This window comes from Phaethon aethereus, assembly GCF_964289735.1.
Source record: "Phaethon aethereus genome assembly, chromosome: 1".
In the NCBI taxonomy this organism is placed as follows: Eukaryota; Metazoa; Chordata; class Aves; order Phaethontiformes; family Phaethontidae; genus Phaethon; species Phaethon aethereus.
Window position 1 is genome coordinate 195,779,601 of NC_138575.1, and position 22,858 is coordinate 195,802,458.

At 37.5% G+C, this 22,858-nt stretch overlaps 1 protein-coding gene across 4 annotated transcripts in view; it reads right to left on the bottom strand.

The window, feature by feature from the left end:
* Positions 1–22,858, bottom strand: part of NBEA (neurobeachin) — a gene marked incomplete at its 3' end in the record, with an annotated part of 516,829 nt that overhangs the window by 20,441 nt on the left and 473,530 nt on the right. For 2 of the 4 annotated variants that reach the window (XM_082012155.1, XM_082012153.1), the window contains 4 exons: positions 7,289–7,351; positions 6,874–6,963; positions 5,176–5,368; positions 1,200–1,271 (listed from right to left, as the gene is read on the bottom strand). In XM_082012155.1, the coding sequence (XP_081868281.1) occupies positions 1,200–1,271; positions 5,176–5,368; positions 6,874–6,963; positions 7,289–7,351 (418 nt within the window). The remainder of the gene's footprint in view (positions 1–1,199; positions 1,272–5,175; positions 5,369–6,873; positions 6,964–7,288; positions 7,352–22,858) is intronic. The other 2 variants (XM_082012156.1, XM_082012154.1) reach the window with 1 other exon arrangement.

A 22,858-nucleotide genomic window follows, 5' to 3' on the forward strand; every position in this document is an offset into this window, starting at 1 on the left:
CAACTAACTTCAGCTAATTGAAGTTAGGTGAGGTAAAACTCACTCAGAGAGACACATTTCTCCTAAAGCAGGAAAGCTGCTTAGTGCAGATAATATTCTGAAATTTCTTTTGCCCCTATTTTCAGTTATTCTACTTAAATTGGTCACAACTGCATGAAAGGACTCAACCAAAAAACAAAACCCTAACTTAAATTTGCTTGTAAAAGTTAATACCATGTTTATAAACATTCCAAGAACACACATTTAAATTACCAGACCCTCTATGTCCATCCACTGACAGATAATGAATAACAAATTACTCAAATTTCTAGAACAGGTGGGCACAATAGTTGTGCCCTAGCTTTTGAGAGGAAAATCTGAAGAGAAAACCATTGTCATTATATGAGCAAATGAAGCATTCAGAATGAGAAAGCTAACTCTCCTGAGGTACTTCTATATAAATCTTTCAACCGCAAATATTGACACAGGCAAAAAAGGAACTTTTCATCTGGAGATGTTTAAAAATGCATTATTTTTCTTACCAATGCTGCAAAATTGTCTCTAAGAACCTTCCCTATCACCAAATTCTGTCTCAAAATTATGCCTACTGCAAAAAAATAAACAAACAACCGCAAAGCAAATAGCTGCAATTAAACAGAAATAATGCCCATTAGGAATACAAGTCCCGCAATCTCTCTAGCAGTTTAGCAGATGTTGTTTCTCAAAATAGTTCACTTGCTCAAATATTTTTGGATTTAAACAATACAATCATGCATTGATTTAAAATCCAGTCTTTGTTAATTTAGTAAAATAAAACAATTCAAATTATAAACTGAATGAAAAGAAATGGATCTACACCTGCACTGATATACACAGTGCTGGCTGTAAGAAATGAAAATATGTGAACTCTACCAGACCCTCACATTTTATTTTACTAATGTGACCTGATAAGAGAACAGAATTATAGATATGGGCTGACAATGTAACTGACTTAATTGGTTGTTTCTTAAATACCAATGGCTGGTGATGTTAATAACAAATAGCACTCATGTAATTCATGCAGCATCAATAGCTAATGCTTTTAGTTCTCCAGGACTGACAAGAATAAATATTTTCCTATCCTCTGTGTTAAATGAAGCATAATATACAAATACAGCTTAATCAATAATTCTTGAAAATGCTGTTTTCAAATATATTGCTACATTTTCATCTTGACATACCAATCAATGGATCCATTTCGATTGGAAGGTGATGGGCTTGATCCAAAGAATATCCTGGGGCTCCCCGAAGGCCTACGCATGAAAGGAAGAATAAGGCACACAGGAACCTTGTTGTCTAAATTCTAGGTTTAAAACTGCATTATTGGATTATTATATCTTTAAAAAAGTAACTTCTTGCTATTACTTGTTCTATGAATCTTTTATCCTTCCTCTGTGCTATGCAAATATGCATTTGTTAATTCTTCAGTTATGTAACAGTAACTATAAATGTATGAGCACTAATTTCATCATGATTTCTGCAGCCACAAACACTCATTAACTACTTTAAAATACTGTAACAGATTTTTTTTTTTACATTTGAGCACTGGGTGACACCTTATAATAGCACAGAAAAGAAAAATAATTGGATTAATCACAGAATCACAGAATCATTAAGGTTGGAAAAGACCTTTAAGATCATCAAGTCCAACCATCAACCCAACACCACCATGCCCACTTAACTATGTCCTGAAGCACCACATCCACAGGTTTTGAACATTTCCACCACCTCCCTGGGCAGCCTGTTCCAATGCTTGACCACCCTCTCCGTAAAGAAATTTTTCCTAATATCCAATCTAAACCTCTCCTGGCGCAACTTGTGGCCGTTTCCTCTCGTTCTATTGCTAGTTACTTGGGAGAAGAGACCAACACCCACCTCACCACAACCCCCTTTCAGGTAGTTGTAGAGAGCGATAAGGTCTCCCCTCAGCCTCCTCTTCTCCAGACTGAACAACCCCAGTTCCCTCAGCCGCTCCTCATAAGACTTGTGCTCCAGACCCCTCACCAGCTTTGTTGCCCTTCTCTGGACACACTCCAGCAACTCAATGTCCTTCTTGTAGTGAGGGCCCCAAAACTGAACACAGTATTTGAGGTGCAGCCTCACCAGTGCTGAGCACAGGGGCACAATCACTTCCCTACTCCTGCTGCCCACACTATTGCTGATACAGGCCAGGACGCTGTTGGCCTTCTTGGCCACCTGGGCACACTCCCGGCTCATGCTCAGCTGGCTGTCAACCAGCACCCCCAGGTCCTTTTCCACCAGGTGACTTTCCAGTCACTCTTCCCCAAGCCTGTAGCGTTGCATGGGGTTGTGAAACATTGTTATGAGTTTCTTTCATATGGAAACCTGTAAGTGACAGAAACTTGGACCTTTTCATGGATTTATCTATAATTTTTAGCTGGGAAATTTTGGGCTACAGTAAATTTGCCACAATTACTCCTATTTGTTATATCCTGAGCAGTCCTTAAGCTGTTCAGAAGTGCATCAGGGGGCTGCATATTTAGTGTTGTCTGCTCTCATGCACAGATAGCACTGCTTTGTCTCTTCTCAGCACCTTCCCTAGCATATAAATCACAATGGTCACCACTGAAAACACAATTTTTGTCAGAAACTCCCGTGTTGCACAAGAATAGCCTCCATAAGAGGACACACAGACCTCTGGATAATAAATGCCATTTTCTACTACTGCAATAGACAACTGGCGGAGGTAAAAGAAAACAGGGTCTACAGATGGCCCTGCCATCTTCCAAAAGCTCTGCTTTGAGAACTTTTCCTTCCCTCCTTTCTCTCTCCTTTCAAAACCAAACTGGTTTGGGACAGATCTTTACCGGTATTAACTTAGATTCATTTGTTTCTATTGTGAGATGGCTATGTAACTGCTTTCCACTGTGTATAAACTCTGAAGTTCTACATACATCCCACAACAGTAAAAGTAGTCTGTGTATACATTTCTGTAGATGAACTTATCCTTTATACTAGACCTGTGATTTATTAAAATAATATCATGGTAATAGTAGGAAATTGATACCCTGTCCTGTATTAGCATCTTGCAAAATAAAATACATTGTCAGGCAGGATATAAAAGTTAAGAAAAATATTAGAATGAGTTTTGATTTTCCAGATAGTTTTGTTTTCCTGTCTCTTCCTGTTCTGATACATTCAGAAAGCATTCTTCTCTTTGAAATTTACACCAGAGGTTTTCAAATGCTGTGAAATTTAGTTCATGGTTGGTTCATGATGTGAATTCTGCATGTTTGCAACATGACTCACGTTTTACAAGAGTATATATGAAAAACAGTCACATGCATAAAGGTCAACACGACTTCTACTAAACTAGATGACTTCAAATAAGAGTTGTTAAGGAAACCCTTGAAATCCAGGACACTGCAATATTATTGACCTGGACTCCTTCACAGTAAAGTATGGGTAGGAATTTTGGCTTCCCCTCACTTGGCAGTTTGGATGAGGAAGGGGTACTTGAGTACTAAATAAGCCTTCTCAGATGGAGGAGATGAGAATGATGATGGGTACAGAGCACTTGGGCAGCATTCCTGAAAAATCCAGGGGAACTAATTAGGAATTAGTCAACCAATATTAGTCAAGAGTGTATTAAAATACCAGGGGACAACTTCTGTACCTCTGAATCATTTCTGACATTGAGCTCTTCCACTGAGGACACTGTCACAAAGTATTTTTTTAAAAATGTTTTGTTTGGTGTATTTCTCCTCTAAATTTTTCCTTTTCAATTCAAAGAAATAGGCAAAACATTTTTACATCTAATGCAGTTGCACCTCATGGAGTATCATAAATGCATGGATTTGTGAAAAGTAATCAGATATTCTGTTCTGTTTCTGTTATATTCTCTAAACCACCACTCAAAGTTTGTAAACAGACAACAGGTACGTTCCGAACACATGCAGAAGTTAATATTCATGATAACATTATTTAAATGTTCAGAATAAAAGTAATATTAAACCTTATATTACTATTCAAGAAATCAGAGTGATGTTAATTTTACTTTCTCTGATAGTTCCTCTAATGCGTGCCTATAAGGGAATTTCCATTCATTCCTCTAATTATTGCTTGTAACACCAGTCTTTCGCCACCCTTGTGCATAAAAGGTGGGACCTATTTCACCTGACTTGAATTATTCACTGAGGAGATGTTTACATTTAAGCCAGTGAAATTCCTAGGTAATCTAGAATCCTTTTATGTCTACTGGAGGTAGACATCTAACCTCAGTATCACAAATCCTTCTCCACGAGAATCTACTTCTATTCAGGGGTTGCTCCTGTGTGTAGAGAGTGAAGGATTTTTCTTTTCTTTACCTAGTCCCTACGAAGTTCCTGAGCCAGCTGCTGAATCACACTTTCAAATACCAGGTACCTTCTTGTTTTTCCCACATGGTAAGAAACCTTCAAAAATTTCCAGATACTGCAGCATAAGGGCTATCACAGCAGGAAGCTACCTTAGAAAATGAAACCTGTTCATTCCCTCATGTACCTTGTGGCTCCACCACCTATTTAGCAATGCCTGGGACAACCTCAGCACCTACACGTCCAAGTGAGGAGACAGGACATTCCTAGCAGCAATACGGTGAGCAAAGGGGCTGGAAGAGAAATTTGGGATGACCTTGTTGGATGGGTTCTTGGGAGGGAATGAGGAAACTTCTCTTCTAAATAGTTCGGTGTCTGGCTGCTTAGGCTTGCTTAGGGCCCCACATTATCCAACGGTGACCCAGGGGAAGGCTTATGACAAGCTCCTGGACAGACTTGATATCTCTCTCAACCAGCAGACAGTGATGTACACTGTCTAGCAAGCCAGTATGTATTCCTGAAACCTGGGACGTATTAATATTGGCTATGTCAAGAACAGCAGCACTCTCCTGAAAAGCATTATAATCAAAGGCTGATCCTGATGTAACCACAAATCGATTGGCTGCTATGGTGATGTGCGTCTGTTAGGAAGATTGTTTCTAGGAATGACACCAGAGAAAACACAAGCTTTGATTATTTGACACAAACCAAAAAAAAAAGTAAATTTTTGTGCACAGGCAGGTGAATGAGATTAACCCACATGTAGCTAAATTGCACTCAAAATTAAAGCTGCACTGTTAAGGTCTTCAAATTTGAATGAAATGTGCCTGTGAGAACCCACCTACTGTGTTGTGCCACCGATTGACTGCAAACAGCCTGCTGCAAGTGACGGTCACCACGGCAGGAATGGTCAGGTGGGGCAGCGTGTTGGCTGCCACGTGTGTGACGGGGGAGTTTGATGGGAACTTCAGCACCATGATGACATCCTGCTGCATCTGATCTTTAAACATGAGGGGGCTCTGTGGAAGGAAACACTGTTGAGTAGAAAGGGGAAGAGAGCAGAAGAAAACAGAAGGGATAACACAATTAGTGAGGAGGTCTGAGGAAAAACGAGGTTAAAAAAGAGCAGGCAAGCATGTGCACATACAGGGAAAACAACACTACCTGTGTGTCTATGCTAGTGATGGAGGAGAACAAGATCAGAAGCTATTATCGGATCATTACACGAGGACGGGTGGAGAATAGGTATGGCAAGGGTTATTGTTATAGGGCGCAAAATGACCATTAGCATTAATTAATACACAGTAAAATGTAAATTTATAAAGCAGTTAATATTTACATAATACAGATATCAGTCAAATAAAATAGTTAATCAGTTAATACTTCATAAATATAAATGCTATAAACTACAACGGTTGAAAAAAATTTTATGAGGGACTCAAAAACTCACAGATATTTAATTTTTTAAAGTGAATTCTTTAAATGAAATACAGCATTTCCCGTAGAAAATTTAATTTTATGTAAAGCATATACTTACTAGGGAGTCTGTAAGTAATCATAAACCTATTTGACGATTCTACAAGTGACACAGTTTTTTTGTACGTGGACAATAATACTGTTATTAAGTACTTTTTTTAATGTGGGTTTTTTCAATCAGTTATAACAAATAGAAATATTTCTGAAAGTTCAAATAATACCTTCTACTTATCACTTTAAATTATTATTAAAAATGTATTATCCATATCTTAAGAATATAAAATAAATATTATATATGTTTGACATCTCCACATTATTTAAAATCACACAGCTAACACTTCCAAATCACTTCCCACTTTCGCAGCATATAGTTAGATAGAGTGATTTCCTTGTAGATAGACAAAATTATTGAAACTAATGCACGTATTTCTGTCGAATTCAAAAACTTAAAAGAAAACATCCAGCTCTAAGCATTTAATCAAAGGCACTGAGGGGCACGTAGATCTGTCTCGTTCAGTCTGGCTATTTCAAATAATTCTTTGCAAGAAGTAGAGAGAAGAATGCGTTGGGAATTAATTTTGGATTTCAAACTGAAATTCAAAATATACATTGTATTCTCCAAGGGGAACAGGCAGGAGGATTCCAGCATGGTTTTAACTCCGATACCTCATTTTTGTCAAGCAGGCATTGTTCATAAATCAGCCCCTCACAACGCATCCTTTAAACCAAAAGAAAACAGCATGCTCACTCTAAGAAAAGCCTACAGTCATTCCCACTACTTGCAGACATAAGAATGTAAATATGTATTTATCAAGTATATATTTATGAAGATAGGGCCTTTTTATACAATATTAGACAGCAAAAGTCAGGACTACAGGAAGCGAAAGGTATTCAAACCTCCACCTTGCTCTGCTAGAGCACTGCGAGCCGTTGCTGCCAAGAGAAAGTATAGCTGCACGGGCAATGGAGGGCATTAGAAGTGTTGCTTAATGGGTACTTTATGACCTACAAAGGATCCTCAGGTTCAAAGGGAATGCATTCCCGGCCAGCAGTTATGTCTCACCAGGTGCATGGCAGAGCTCCGAGGTGGATGGGGCTCAATGAGCAACTGCGATGGCGTCTGTCCAAAGTTCTGTATCTGCGCCTCCATGGCCTGCGGGCAAGGGAGAGGGACTGTCATGAGCAATATGCATCAAGGAGAGAGGTCAACACACTGTGTGACAATGCAGGCATATCCCAAGTCAGCCATGAAAAAAGTCCAGAAAATTCACCCGGTGCTCTCCTCCCAGGCTGCAGACTCATCCAAGTGTTAGTATTTTGTAGACAAGCTTTGCTTCTCCTTTCAAGCATGCTTCAGTTAACCAACTAACCATTCTCATTTCCAGTAACTGGCATTATATGTGAAAATGTTAACCTGTGAGGACATGCAGTTCAGGTCTTGAGAGAGGGTTTTTTTGCACTAAAAAGAACATATATACCTTAATAAAGTCCTTTGTAAGGAGGAAAGTATGAGGATCTCTAATAAAATAAGCCTCTGGAATCTTAAATGGGGGGAAAGAAAAGCAAACTGAGAAACAAAATTCATGTATAAAATATAATAAAAACAAAATAATTACTATTTCAACAACTGCATTAGTAGGTTAAAACAAAAAAATGCCAGAAACAAATCTTGCCAGGCACATTCAGACTAATGTAAAAATCTTTCCAAGTCGCATACATTCACTGAGTATTTATTTCATGCTTAATTTTATAGCATTTTTTCATGGGCTTGCAGGCTTCACAGGTTTGAAATGAAAACTTAGCAATCTCAATGCATTCTTCAAGACTTAAATCTACTTTCAGCATAAATCTGGAGTAATTCGATAGGGAGTAGAATACAGCGCATATACTGAGATGCTTCCAATACACACACAGTTCATTCAAACAAAAATATATGTAAGATATATTCTTAAAAACTTTGGCAAAAGATTGCTGCTTGTAAAAGCAGCACTGTTAAAGAACACTACTTATTTTTCAGACAGGTACTATTTTATTTGACCTTGTAAAATTGAGTCTGAAGTGTTCATAGAAAACTAAACTGGCAGATTTTGAAATGCGCTCTGCATTAAGTACCTATATATATAGTGTACCCTGCACTACTGACCCTTAATATTTTTCTTGTGAGCTTTATGAATTTTTCATTCGCTACTACACAAGAAACATGAAAAAACACAGAAAACATTACTATCTTGGTAAATTATGTTATTTCTTTCAGACATAAAATGGTAAGAAGCACAATAAATACTTCATGATACAGAAGAATCCTTTTAATCTACGCATTTTGTAATTCCTACAAGCCAATCTGTATTTTCCTCTACTTCACAACATAGATGCAAAAATAGATGTTAGAGAGAGATTTCCTTACAAACAGGTCACTAATGTCTACCACTCTTGATGCCCTAGATTGACAGGTATATAATGGAATACCACAAACAAACGTTTGCTGAAAAAGAATCTTAATGCAACATCCAGTCAAACGGCTGAAGGGCTTTCAATGGATTGTAGCCCTAGCGCAACTGATGCTGTAATTATGCCGGTACAGGTGGTTTCTTGTTTGTTGACTAATTCAGAGTGAACTTCAGTCTCCAAGTCACAGAGTGTTTCTTGGGAACCGATGAGCATCTCTGGTTTTATTAATATCACTTAATGATGAATTAATTTAAAAATCATAGAGTAATTTTATAGCAAAGCATATGTGTGTGCGTGTGTACGTGTCTATACAGCAGCTACCTATATGTGCCATACAAATAGTATCTCTTTACACACTGTGTAGATACCTTCATGCAGACACTTTTTATACAGGAACATAAAATTCTCTTCAAGTCAGATCAAAGGTAGCATTTCTATTGCATTCAGTACTCTAGAACTGATTTGCCTGGTGGGGAGAAGGGAAGGGATTTATACTTGTTTGTGAATTTCATTTTCAAAATGACAAAGACTAATATTAACAATATCAGGCACTGCATGATACATGCTTCCACACAGATGTCAGAAATATTTTCAGAAAAATAATTTCCATTTTTCTTTTTTCAAATAATTATCAAGGTTAATTTAATTTTAATTTTTGAAAGATTTCTGTGTTGACGTAAGAGTGTGAATTGTATTTGGCAGCAATACTGAACAAAAAGCAGATCTTCCTTTCCACCCTTTATAGCCATCCTTTAAATGATATTTCTGTTCTCTCACAGGCACATTGAAATGAATTATTAAATTTTTTTCCAGTGCAACCCAATTCTAATTTACATGTTTACTTTCATATTGTCTGGTCTTGGCAAATTCTGATTGTTTGGCTGTAAATTCTGCACACATAAACTTTGCTGGCTTTGCCTCCCAGTTTAGGTAGATTTATGATAGTAACAGAGGAAGAGAAAGATAAGAAGAATATGATAATAAACCAGCATGAATTTTTCAGATTATGAGGAATGGACATTTAAAATATAACTGTGGAAAGCAATGGTTATTTTACAGCTGAAGATGCCCTGGTAAATACTCACTTACAGACTTTACCATGCCCATAATTTTATGACATTTAAGTTAATGCCATGTCCTTCTGTAACCAGAACAAATGCAGAATCAAGACCTTGATATTCAGGGAATATTGAATATTTTTGCTGGCTTGCACTTAGAAGACAACTGCCTCTCCCCAACCCCATGGACAGTACTGTTATCTTTTTCTTTCAGAAATGCCATTTGTAAAACTGACAACTCTTAGAAGCATTAAAGAAACTGAACAATGTTTCTTAAAGTATCCTTGTAATATTCAACTACTGCACTGAGGCTGTGGTCTAGACAACACCACAGCGGTGCACAGCAACAACTGGTATTCCTCTCTGGAGCTCACACCACTTAAAAAGAACACAAAAACCTTGTCAAAACTTAACACAGGAGATAAACATAAGCATACAGAGATAAAGTGACTGGCCCAAGGGTATTCCTAATGCTGCCTTCTATCAGAATACTTGACACAAAATGAAAAGCAGGTACAGAACAGATCTGTGAATAATAATGTAATACATTGATTTGTTTACAAGAAAACTCCAGCTGTATCTGAAATTAATCTGAAAACTGCTACGTGTACACCGCAGTTTTTCTTGATCTGTAAATCATCAGATTTTAGATTTATTTAATGATCTTAAACATTCTAGTAAATCGATTCCTTTTCTCCCATTGGATCTTGAGTATTGTGTACGAAGTGCTACACCACTCCCTGAGAGACACATTCTAGTCAATTTAATACAAATTTTAATAAAATAAAGTTTATTCTCATTTCACCTTCAAATGTCCTTCATTTCAAAACAATATAAGCTTGGAATTCAGCATCTGCCAGATTTAATGGTTTTGGAACAGTAAAATGGCAATTATATTAGTTTTTACTTTCTTAATAAGGTGTTGCAGAAAAGCTATTAAATGAGCTGATTTGAGATTCCCTGCTGTTTTTAATACACATAAAATGAGATTTGTACTCCAGACACTTCAGGGAATATCTGTTAGGATATGATCATGTATTGCAGAAAGATAAAATGTGTCTTAGCCTATTATTTGATAATCGTAGGTCAGAAGAAGGAAGGAAAGAAAGAAATACCTGGAAACTTGCTGGCAATTCGAAGTTTAAAATGAGGTGACCTCATACATTCTAATTTATGCAATAAATTTGCTTAAAGTTTTAAGCAAAACACAATTTCATAGCATTTAACATTGGACACTTGACAATAATACAGACAGATTTATGTTATATGTTTACTTACATTTTGGTCAAGAAATCAATATATCAAATCATCCAGTCTTATGAGCTATACTAATCTTAGATACAATGAGCAATATCCTCAATATATTTTGCTCAAAGGAAATAAATTAATTGGTTCCAATTTTTCTGCTTAAAGGCAGACTGTACATTCACAAGGACAGTGGGATGCTCCTCTGCAACCTGGAGGATCAGTCCTTAGTGTCAGCTTCCTGTGGAATGAAGAGTTCAATACATCTGCTTTGCTCATTACGCACTCTAATGAAGTATTTGGGTTTTATTTCTTAATTCTTGTTGAAAGAAATACAAACCTGCCATTAAATAATTCAAGCAATCTGTTTCTTTAGGTATAAGAACTATTTTTAGTGGTCAAAGGCAATGCCTCCAACAGCAGCAGTGTATCTCAACAGGAGCAGAGCTGCAGAGCAAAAAAATTGGTCTTAGAATAGAATAGGATATTTTTTTCAGTTGGAAGAGACCTACAATGATCATCTAGTCCAACTGCCTGATTTCTGAACAAAAGTTAAAGCATTTAATTAAGGGCATTGTCCAAATGCCTCTTAAACACTACAGGCACAGGGCATTGATGACCACTCTAGGAAGCCTGTTCCAGTGTTTGATCACCCTCTCGGTAAAGAAAAGTTTCCTAATGTCAAGTCTAAACTTCCCCTGACACAGCTTTGAACCATTCCCATGCATCCTATCACTGGATACCAGGGAGAAGAGATCAGTGCCACCTTCATCTTGAGGAACCCATGCTGAAATTGTGCCCACTGCAGGGTTTTTCCACCAGGCTGGCTCCGGCGTGGTCTGCAGACCCTAACTGTGGCTGAGCTCTGCTAACTGCACCCCTGGAACACACTGCTTCTGTGGCTTGGAAACCAATTCACACACTCCAAAACTGCTCTGCACTGTGAATGAAAGCATGGCAAATAGGGATGATTGGCAGATTCATTTCAGAAGCACAGTCCTAATCTAAATCAAAATGCTAGAATTGACTTATCTGAAACATCACAGAAGTGAAGGTTTGCAGGTAAAATCACCAAGGAAGATATTAATGGACTATCTCATTTGCAAACTCCCCTTTGCTGAGAGAGATGCCTGGTGACTACATAACAAAAGAATATAAGAGCATGAGCACTTTCACTTTGGATCATGGAGGGAAGAAAGAAATTTTTAAAAACAGACTGCACTGCAGATTGTAAGACAATGTTTTTATTTTTATGCAAAGCGGCCTTGTTTTACTCATCTTCACTGATTACTACCATAATCAGTTAAGCATGCTAAAATATGTATTATCTGAGTTTCTCTATGTTTTTATTACTTTTTTGCATATTTAGGTTTTTTATTACTAATTCCCATAATCCTGGTGTGTTTTGTTCCTCTTGTGTACCACATTCAGGTTTTTCTACAATCCATTTTCCCCTGTGCATGGGGACTGAGTCCAATGAAGAGCGAAAATCTGTAGGCATTTGAGAAATACACACCACAGCAATCCAACTCTGCCTTTCCTGAAAGTTTATTTCATTTTTGCATCCAAGTGAACACAGGAATCCTTTATGTGCTCTCCAGCACATGCTCAACAGCCCCCAAGCACCGTCTTCGACAGAACAAACATGATTGACAGCCCTTTGGTGGGTAGCATAAGCAGCTTGAAATATTGTTTTGTACGAGTGGTGTGAGATACTGCTTTTTTATTTGCATCTACAGCTGTTAAGCAGCATCAATATCTTCAGGACTTTTGATAGGTTAAGAGTATTGATTTCCATTTTATTATTGTATGTTTGGAGGAAAGAAGTACTGTAGTTTAAACACCAGCAATGACTCAACTAGTCTGGAGGCTTCGATACAGTCAGTTATTTAATCAGGATACTCAAGGGACTGAAAGATGGGCACAGAAATGGATTTTCTCCACAGGTCACTACTTTATTAATTTAACAATGGAGAAGGGGCAGCCTTAAGCTCCTTCCCCTCACAGGAGGTATCTCATTGGATCCAGTGTGCAATTAAATGGCTCCCCAGCAGAAGACCAATAGCTCAGAGCTGACCTTCAGCCTCCTCCCAGAGTCAGTCCACCCCTGAACTTCTTCCTCATTCCCCTGTGAAAGGAAATAGTACTACGAAAGGAATGAGAATGTCAAAGGTAAGATCTCCCATTCTCTTTCCAGGCATGAATCACATCAGTGATTTGTCTCAGGGAGCGCTGCCTTTTAGCTTTCACATTTACCTCATTAAGTTCCTAATTGTGATACCTAGTTCTTCCCTCTTTCACCTTTATAGTTCTTCCATTCTTGCCCCTGGTAGTCCAATACGCCTCTCATGACACAAAAATATTTTAAGCACTCTGCCAGCTTAAGCAAGCGTTTGGTTAATACTCTGCAAATGGGAAACAAATTCAATATATCTCACAAGTAGAAACAGAGAAGGTAAAGCAAAAATACCATAAAGATGGATATCCTGCAGCCAGGGCAGGTTTAGTTGAGAGTGTCCCTTACTCTCTCAGGCATACTCATGTGCAAGGTTCCTGTGTGCCTGAGCACAAATATTTCCTTTTCCTCTCTAGCAGCCCATTCCCCTGAAAATCACGGAAAACTTCCTCACACTGAAAAGGGTTGATGGCAAGGAGTGAAATGCTCCCCTACCTTCCTAACTATAACAGAAGGAGAAAAAAACAACAAACAATTTTCTATATTTTTTCTCTTTCTTGTATCCTTCTAACTCTGCCTGGAACAAAGGAGTTTTCCACTGATATAATGAAATTCTCTCATTAAATTACACTAAAAACTACAGCAAACTTTATTATTCTCTAGAGCAAATAGCTTTAACTCCCAATTCCTCTGACAAGGTCTACATTGTTATAGGGGCTCCTCAGGCCACACTGCTCAGTTCATCACTTGCTTTTTATAGTTATGATAATTTTTAAAACTGTAGGTTTTCATCCCAGCCCATGGCAATTTCACTGCCTTTTCTTCCCTGCTGTTTGCCTGTACAAAGGCAGATAGGGAGCATCCCTTTGCTTGTAGAGTCAATGCTTTGCAAAACTCTAAACAGACTGGAACTGAAGAAAGTCAAACATTTATTTATAGATTTGTTTACAGTTGCATTCAAAATTATTCTCTTCTCTTTCACATAGAAGAGAATAGGACATTTCAGTTGGAAGGGACCTAGAACCATCATCTAGCCCAACTGCCTGACCAGCTCAGGGCTGACTAAAAGTTAAAGCATGTTGTGAAGGGCATTGTCCAAATGCCTCTTAAACACTGACAGGCTTGGAGCATCAACCACCTTTCTAGGAAGTTTGTTTCACTGTTTGACCACCTTCTCAGTAAAGAATTTTTTCCTAATGTCCAGCCTAAAAGCCCCTTGGCAGAGCTTTGAACCATTCCCATGCATCCTATCCCTGGATACCAGGGAGAAAAGATCAGCACCTCCCTCTCCACTTCCACTCCTCAGAAAGCTGTAGAGAGCAATGAGGTCACCCCTCATATAAAGAACATTTTATTATTTATTAACATTTCATGCCATTATTTTCTTTAGTTGAACTATTGTATTTCTTATGTTCATGTTTGTAATAATTCCTGTCCCATAGAGATTGGTAACATTTACTGAAACTCTAGTGTGTTCATTGATGTCATGCCAAATGAAATCATTGCTCTGTCATCATTCTCCCAAATCTGTACTAAGTTTAAAAAAGAAAATGTTGCTTTCTTTGATCATTAAGTTACTGAGTACAACACATTAGAAAAGATTTTACTGCTAAGTTACTCTTGTGAGAGATGTAATATCATGATACAATAATTCATTAAATATGTAACTTCATGCCATAAATATGTTACGTAATGGACAACCTCAGAAACAAGGATTCCTCTCAGTCTGACAAGCAATTTTACTTTTTCTGAAGACAATCCCTCATTTCTTTTAAAATAAGGATTTTTATTGTTGTTTTTGGATGACAAATATTTAAGGTGACTAACTGAAATAATTTCTCATCACCTAAACTCTAACTATATAAGGAAACACTTCCATGTCCTCTTTCTGTTATTCAGACACCAACACATATGTTTACATTCAAAAGGCTACATGGACAAAAGCTCTGTGTGATTTGTTGGGTGAGAGAGGCCAATCTAGATGATCTTTCCCATCTGATGTTTAAGTCTATGGAACAAGCTTCTCTTTGACATCTTGATTCTGCAACACCAATTACTAAAATGTAAACCTGCAACATAGAATCTCCCTGTTGATATTACGCCTTTGTATTACTCCTTTATGTGACAGTAATCAGAGCATCACAACACGCAGAACTACAGATGTGTCCTAGCTAGTGTTTGCAAACCATACTGGTTCCGTTGCCTCAATGTGCCTCCTGTTGTATAAATCCTGTTACTAAAAGAGAGTCCTCATATTTAGGTCTTAGCAAGATCTTGCTCAGAACATCATCTTCTATTCTGGCCAAACTGAGATTCTTCCTAAGTTTGTGACACCAGTTTCAAACTCCAAGAAATTCAAGTTCTTGTTATTACCAAAACTCCTCTTGAAGATATCCTTGCCTGCGTTTTTCCATTTTCTTTTTTTATTTTTTTCCTATTGTTACAGTCTTAGGTTTGTCATACCTCTTACTTCTTGACATGCCTACTCAAGAGTTTTGGCTTTTAAGCCAAGCATTTCCTTTCCTCTCCCTTATGTCATCCTTTAACTAATTTATTTTTCTCTTTTGCATATGAAATATAAGCCAGGATGATGAAATCTTAATTTATGTTTTTAGATCCTTGGGGTGGATTTTTTTTTTTTTTAAACAGAGCAAACTTATGACACAAACTTTCTTTTCTGAAAAGGCTCCTAGGATTCTAAGCACATTATCTCCAATAATGAAAAATTATTTCAAGGCTTTTCTAAAGCAGAGACAAATTTGTTACATTTCCTTGAGTAAGACATAAAAAATCCTCTGACTTTTTAAATTCAGCTTCTCTTCTGACTGGAACAACGACAGATTTTCAAAGTCTAGAAAAGAGGAAGTGAAGGAATAAAAAAATTATATGAAAACTGTCATTAGCATCCCCTAGTTGGCAGTCACTAAAATTTACAGGCATTTTAAAAAAACACTGCTGCTGTCTGGGATGCTACAATTGTTTCCACATGTGAAAAGCAGTGAGTAACAGCCAGAAAGCCTGAAGTTCCAGTTGTGTTAGGCTAAAATTTGCTAGTAGTATTTTTCAAAACACCATAAACTGCATTTAGAAACCTGCTAAATTTTACAAGTACTTAAAATAAAATCTTTTTTGTTTAGCAATGCCTAACTAGATTATATTATACAGTATCTCAATGAATTCACTAATGAAAAAAGAAGTCCCAAAGGTCAAGACTAAAAAATCCCATAAAGCCCTGGGAAGGCTGCAAACATAATTTCTCTGCATTAACAACCATGTCAAGAGCTCTCTGTTCCTATGGCAAGTCCTTCACTTCTTCTGTAAGGCTCCCAAGGACTTCCTTCCTAACCCTTTCCCTTCCTCCTCCTCTGTGTCAAGAGCTCCAAATGTCCTTTCTGTCCTTTTCCCCTCTTTCTTGTTCACCCGGCTTCTCATGCTTACATGACACATTGGCCTCTCTTTGCCACCCTCAAGAAGACAGGAGTTGTGGAAATGCCCATCTTCCTATGCAATTCTATTTCCCTTCCTTCATCCCTCATTTTTATTTCTTTTTGTCAGACTTGAAGGGAAGCTGCTCACCCTGACCTGTTCTTTTAAACACTGCAGCATATGCAGGGCTTTATTCTGGGCAAAAATTGAAGGTACTTTTAGTTTTCCTATTGTTTAAAAAGAATTTTTAAAAAAATTCAAACTCACGTGTCACTGATCCATCACCATTTAAACTAACCAGAATGCTGAACTGAAAGCAGAAGCTAGTTATTCTGTGGCAATGAAGACAGTGGTATTATTATACCTTTATAGTCCTACAATAACAACGCTCCAGACAGTGTCCAGGAGCAGAAATGCTACAAAACAGAGAAGGTGCTTGTGAAAACCTCCTGTTACTTTTCCTCTCCATTGATGCAGAAGAAAGAAGAAATTCTACTGTTCATGAAGATCTCCTGGGAAAAGAGACATGGAGCAATGCCTAGTCTGGACAAAACAGCAAAGCCGAGCATCTCTGTTCTTATTCCACAGCTTGGTCTGGAAAGCAGAAGCAACCAACCTGACTAATCTCAACAGGCCAATGCATCATGCAAAAAAAGCCGTGGTATTTTTGAGGAAACCAGGGGAGTGAACATTTCTGAAGGACCCCTGACTTCCAAGCTGGATGACCAAATGGCTTGTGACTTTTGCTAGCCAGGAAAGGTCACAGAGGCAGAAAAAGCCTGGCTTTGCTGGTACCCGCAGAGCTGCCGGAAGAAAAAGAAAAACTAACCAGCATGAGAATAAAATACAAGTACCCTATACTTGTTAAGTGCTTTGGGGAGTAATTGGGAGTGGAGCCAAGGAAGTAGCACTGGGCTGCTTCCCATGGCGTTCAGGGAGGCTGATGTCATCTGAATAGTGCACGGCATCTTGCACAGAACGAAATTTTACTCTGTGCCTTTAGAAGGGCGAATTTGTCGGTGACCACATCAGGTTTAATACTATTTATTAGCTCCCCTTGCCTTTGGTTTTGTTTAAGACACCATATATGTTTTTAATTGTCATTTTAGGAGCACAGAGGCCTTTAAGTATAGGCATCCCATCCATAAAAATGCAACAGTAATATCAGCAGGAGGTTTCATTGAAACTTTGAAACTTCATCCACTCTTTTCTAATTAATTTTTTTTTCTTCGTGACTAAGAGCTTTAACAGTGCATGCTTACAGCTGGTTTTAACTATGATTTTTATTTTAAAAGCTAAATTGTGAGCTTTAAAAATTCAGTTAAACATTTTAAAATCAACAATAAAAGTATGTAAAGTTTCTGCAGGACAAGCTTATTTCAGGAGGGAATGATTTTTTAAAGAGCAAAAATTCTTAAATTCCCCCACCTCTTTCATTATTTTTCTGTCCATCAACTGAATTTACCCCTTTTTAAAGAAAAATGTCTCAAGTTACTTCCTTACTTTTCTTCCACTTCAGTTAAATTTCCCTCCTCGATACTGTACTCTATCTTAGGAAACGCTCATATATTGGCACTGTATTCTGTAAAACTACTACACAATTATACATTTTGTGTAACATTCAGACAAAATTGGAATGTAATAATATAAGAAATAGAAAAGGGAATGTGAATATTTAGGACAGTATTTAATTTCTGTGACAGTGTAAATTACATGTAACTGTTTTCTTGTAGGAAGTGTAGTAAGCTATGACTATGGACAGTAATCTATACCTTGTAGGTATATTTCTACATTAACCATTCATTTGTCAAAAAATAAAAACTTACGAAGATAATCTTGAACCAAAACAAAAAAGATGCAATGACTTATGGTGGAAGTTAATGTAATCACAAGAGGCGCAGACTATATGCAGTTATTGAAAAAGTAGTTGCATTCATGTCATGCTTACGGATATCACCATAACAGAACATAGTGGAATAAAAGGTGCAGAGGAAAAACTCAGAATTTTGCTCTCTGCCCATAGTGTGCATTCTGCCTAACAATGCATATTACCATTCTGCATAACAATGCAAACTGTGTCCTGGGCAGCATCAAACGAATTGTGATCAGTAGGTTGACAGAGGTGATTCTGCCCCTCTACACTGCTCTGGTGAAACCCCGCCTGGAGTACTAGGTCCAGCTCTGGAGCCCCCAGCATAAGAAGGACATGGACCTGTTGAAGCGAGTCCAAAGGAGGGCCACAAAGATGACCAAAGGTCTCTAGCGCCTCTCCTATGAAGACAGGCTGGGAGAGTTGGGGTTGTTCAGCCTGGAGAAGAGAAGACTCCACGGAGACCTTATAGCAGCCTTCCAGTACCTAAAGGGGGCCTAAAAGAAAGCTGGAGAGGGACTTTTTAGCAGGGCCTGTAGCCGTAGGACAAGGCGTAACGGTTTTAAAGTGAAAGAGGGTAAATTTAGATTAGATAGAAGGAAGAAATTCTTCTCTATGAGGGTGCTACAGGTTGCCCGGAGAAGTTGTGGCTGCCCCATCCCTGAAAGCATTCAAGGCCAGGCTGGATGGAGCTTTGAGCAACCTGGTCTAATGGAAGGTGTCCCTGCCCATGGCAGGGGGGTTGGAACTAGATGCTCCTTAAGGTCTCTTCCAACCCAAACCATTCTATGATTCTATGATTTTTACAGTGTTTGCCCATTCTAGTTTGAAATGACCCATTTACTGAAGCTGCTACAACTTCTCTTATGAGGTTTCTACAGTCAAATTACAGCCTATAAACGTTAGGAAACTTCTTCTGCCATTAAGCCTGAACTTTCCTGTCTGAATTTGATCCTGTAACTGCTAGTTAATCTGGCATCAGACTAAGTAATATCCCTATCTCATTTGACATGAGTAACTCTCCATATTCCTGCCTTTCTGCTGCACGTTCCCTTTCACTGTGTTACGTCCTGTCAAGCTCTTGAAATCCTGCTCACAAATCAGTCTTCTCTGCCCTCTCATCACTAGGATGCTCTTCTCCGAACTTTCTTAAATCTTTCTGGTAAACCAGCATAGAGAATAACACATCATGCTCATGAGGAAGTTAACCAAAGCATGACAGAAAGGAGGTCCGTTAGCAACTGTTCACACCCCATCCTTGGCCAGTAGTTGACAAGAATTCAGATGATCGTAAGCAGGTAGTCTTTTGAACTACTGGCACACTGAAATCTTTAGATGTAGAAGTAAATAAATGAAGGTATAGGATCAAGTCTAGAGAATATCATTGTCATGGAAAAAATATTATTAATAGTTCAACTAATGAGTAATCTTTACTGCCAGAAGGATAACTTACACATGTTTCAGAAAGCCATTACACAGAACATACACAGCATATTTATTTCTACTTATTTTACAATTAAGAACATCCCCTGTAGGAAAACACAAAAGAAAATGAGGAAAACAGGGAAGCAAACAACAGAACAGGCCTTCTGAAAGCTTGCAGTAATAAAAGAGGAAAGGGTACTTAATCATTGAGGAATGCATTTTGGCTGTGACTTTTTTGTTCTGGTTTATTATTGAAATAAAACATGATCACTGAAGACATTTTTTAATTCCTGGAAAACAGAACAGTCTCAGTAAACCAAAGAATCTAGCATGCGTATTTTGTTCTTGTATTATAAATATAAAACTACAAAAAATTAAAATTGTGACTTCATGATCTACTTCTGCATTAAAAAAAAAAAAAAAGCAAAACTCATGAGTAAAATCTTTCCTTGTGATAAAATAAAATGCATTAAGTTAAGAATATGGTAATATAACACTAGTGATCTTTTTTATCTGAGCAGAAAGTAAATGCTGGGCTTATGTCTTCGCTCTTAGCTTCATCTTTCTATCACAAATTGTCTGCCTTGTTCCCACCTTAAGAAGGTGCTCTGAGATTTGCAAAGCATATACTCTTAACTACAAATAGTCGTTATGATGAGGCTCCAACCATCTGTCAGCCTTCAATTTATCCACTGCAGGACACAAGAACTGTCTCAGAGAACAGGCAAACGTTCAAAACTATCAGCTGAAAAAGGACTGACAGGGAAGTAGGTAAAACATACGTACTGAAAGGTGTCACATTCATGAAGCTTCAGTTTATATTAGAATTTCAGTTTTGGAAATGGGTTATATTGTTACATTTAAAATAAATGTTCTCAGTTATTTTCAGGGTTTAGCTTATAAAGAAATAATTCTGTTTGCATTACTTCCCAGAACGCATTCTTCAAAACTTCACTTTGTTCTTGACATAAATTGAAAACAATCATATAGATATACTGTACACAGGCTTCAAAATGGCATTAAAGAGGCACATTATCAATATGTTTAAAACATTTAGAAAGCTCAGCTTTGCATCTTTCTAAGTGAATGACTAGATACTTAGACTGAGTAATATCTGTTCCAATAAACTGCTGTGTGCGAAATGTTTTGAATAATAGTTAATTTATGCTGAGGTAATGACAGCGTAATATAACTGAAATCTGTGCTAATAGGAAGAAAGAAGCCCCTTCCAGCTATTTCTGTTACAATCAGCTGCAGTAATTTTCACCCCATCTCTCTCTCTCTCATAAAATACTACTTTAAGTGCATGTTAAAATGCTTGCTGCTAATTTTAAAAATCAATAATTTGTACTTGTCATGCATATGGAGAAAAACAAAATAACCAGATGATAAAGAAGAAATTTTCATGTACAAGACCTATATTTCATATATTTCTGCAATAAAAGAGAGCAATTGCAGTTAACGGTGTTCTTTTCATACTGGCAAAACATTAAAATCAGTTTGGGTGAGATTCCAGGATGTTCTGACAAAAATGCATATGAAATTTCTCATGTAGATGAAAACTGGCCAAACAACTTGTTCCAAATAACGCTCAAAGCAGATTGAGACATTTTTCTGGGCTATGAGTTATCTACAAACTCATCCTAGTTTTCCTTTGATGAATGAATTATATGAAATATTTATCAAATAGGTTGACTGAAGTCTCATCAGCTAAGTTATCAGCAGTTCTTCAGTTTGAATGTTTGGTGTACGGTTGGTGATGTACGTTGAGGGGCAGTGCTTAGCTTTGTCTGGATGCCGAGCTTTTTAATCAAAAGTACAATGAATAATAAACAAATCCCAAACCTTCTAATATGCTGTTTTGGAAAAAAAAAACCACCTGTACGCCACAATTTGTTTTACTTCTAGGAACTGTGTATTTTCTTGAGGATTAAAAGGTTCTGAATTCCCATAAACATGTAACAGCACGATCCAGGAATGGTCATGAACTCAGATCCACACAGATTCACTAACATACTGACTACCTGATCATCTCTGATATATTCATTAACTGGAGATATCATGATCGATCATTAATCTAATTGTAGATAATTGTTTTAAACAATGGTAGAGGGATGTTTTTCATTTGGAATACTATGGATTAGATTATGGTTTCTAACTCCTTGTCATAAATGGCTTGTGCTACTTAGGGTAGGTGCTCCCCAAAAGTTATTTTATAGTAAAATTAGAGGCATAGTTAAAATGTTTCGGTTATTCTGCAGTAAACACCTTCTGAAAGCCCTTTCCCCTGAATGAGAAACAAGGAAAAGAGCACACATTAATTTCAAAATAAAAGCCTATACATTGGGCAATTACTGTGTGGTAACTGACCTCATGCAATTTACACTAATTCCTTATTGAATATTCTGATTTAAGGTGTCTCCTCCTGTATTCGGTGTCTTCTGCTGGAATCTTCACCTACAGAAATAAACATCTTGCCCTTAAAAAAATCCTTGTGTTTTTCTTCTTGATCTACAGAGAGCTATCATAACAAAGTGGCAGCAAGTAAAAACTCTTCCTTTCCCATTTATAGAAGAGGATACTGAACTATGAAACTCACTGGAAAGACACAAAAATTATTATATCCAGAGTGAAACATAAAAATCCATTTATTTTTCTGTTGATAATCTCTTAATGCAATACAAAACAGACTCACAGGCCAAAAATACTATAAAATTAAGGTGTTTTTCCCCAAATCAGTATTAATTTGGAAAAAAAATCCCTATTTTGTATGTCTGGGAAACACAGTATTTTGGAGTGAAGGAGATGTGGACTTCTCAACAAAAATCAACAGGATGCAAGTACACCTTTCTTAGGGAAGAACAGAGCCCTGAGCAGGTAAGAAAGTAACTTCTGCTTTGATGACAACTTCTACTTCAATAACTGTTCTTGCTGTACAGATTCCTTCAGTTAACTTTGAAAAAAAGTGGATATTGATACTACTTGCAGCTTCGTACTTATTCCACCACTATCCATATTCATGGACTGCTCCTAGAAAGGAAGGGAAGACCATCCCTTGTATGGAGGCAATTAAGCACAACTGAACATGCAAGTGGCCAGTGCTGTGGGTACAATTCAATCAAGCAGATCCATAGGGGTGGTTTTGATATTCTTGTCACATCAAAGAAACGGTGCCCAGACGAAAAAGGTCTAACAAGTTAAAAATGAAATCAGAATAAATAAGAATAACTCCGAGCGAAAGCGAGAACCAGCACATGGTTGCAAGGGCTGGCGTTACCTTGAAAGCATTATATAGTGCTATTAGAACAGCGTGTTAATTTTTTCCTCATAAATTTGCCAGGTTCAGCCACCAGGGAAAGGCTAGCATTCCAGCTCCCTTTGTTAAAGATATATCTATCTT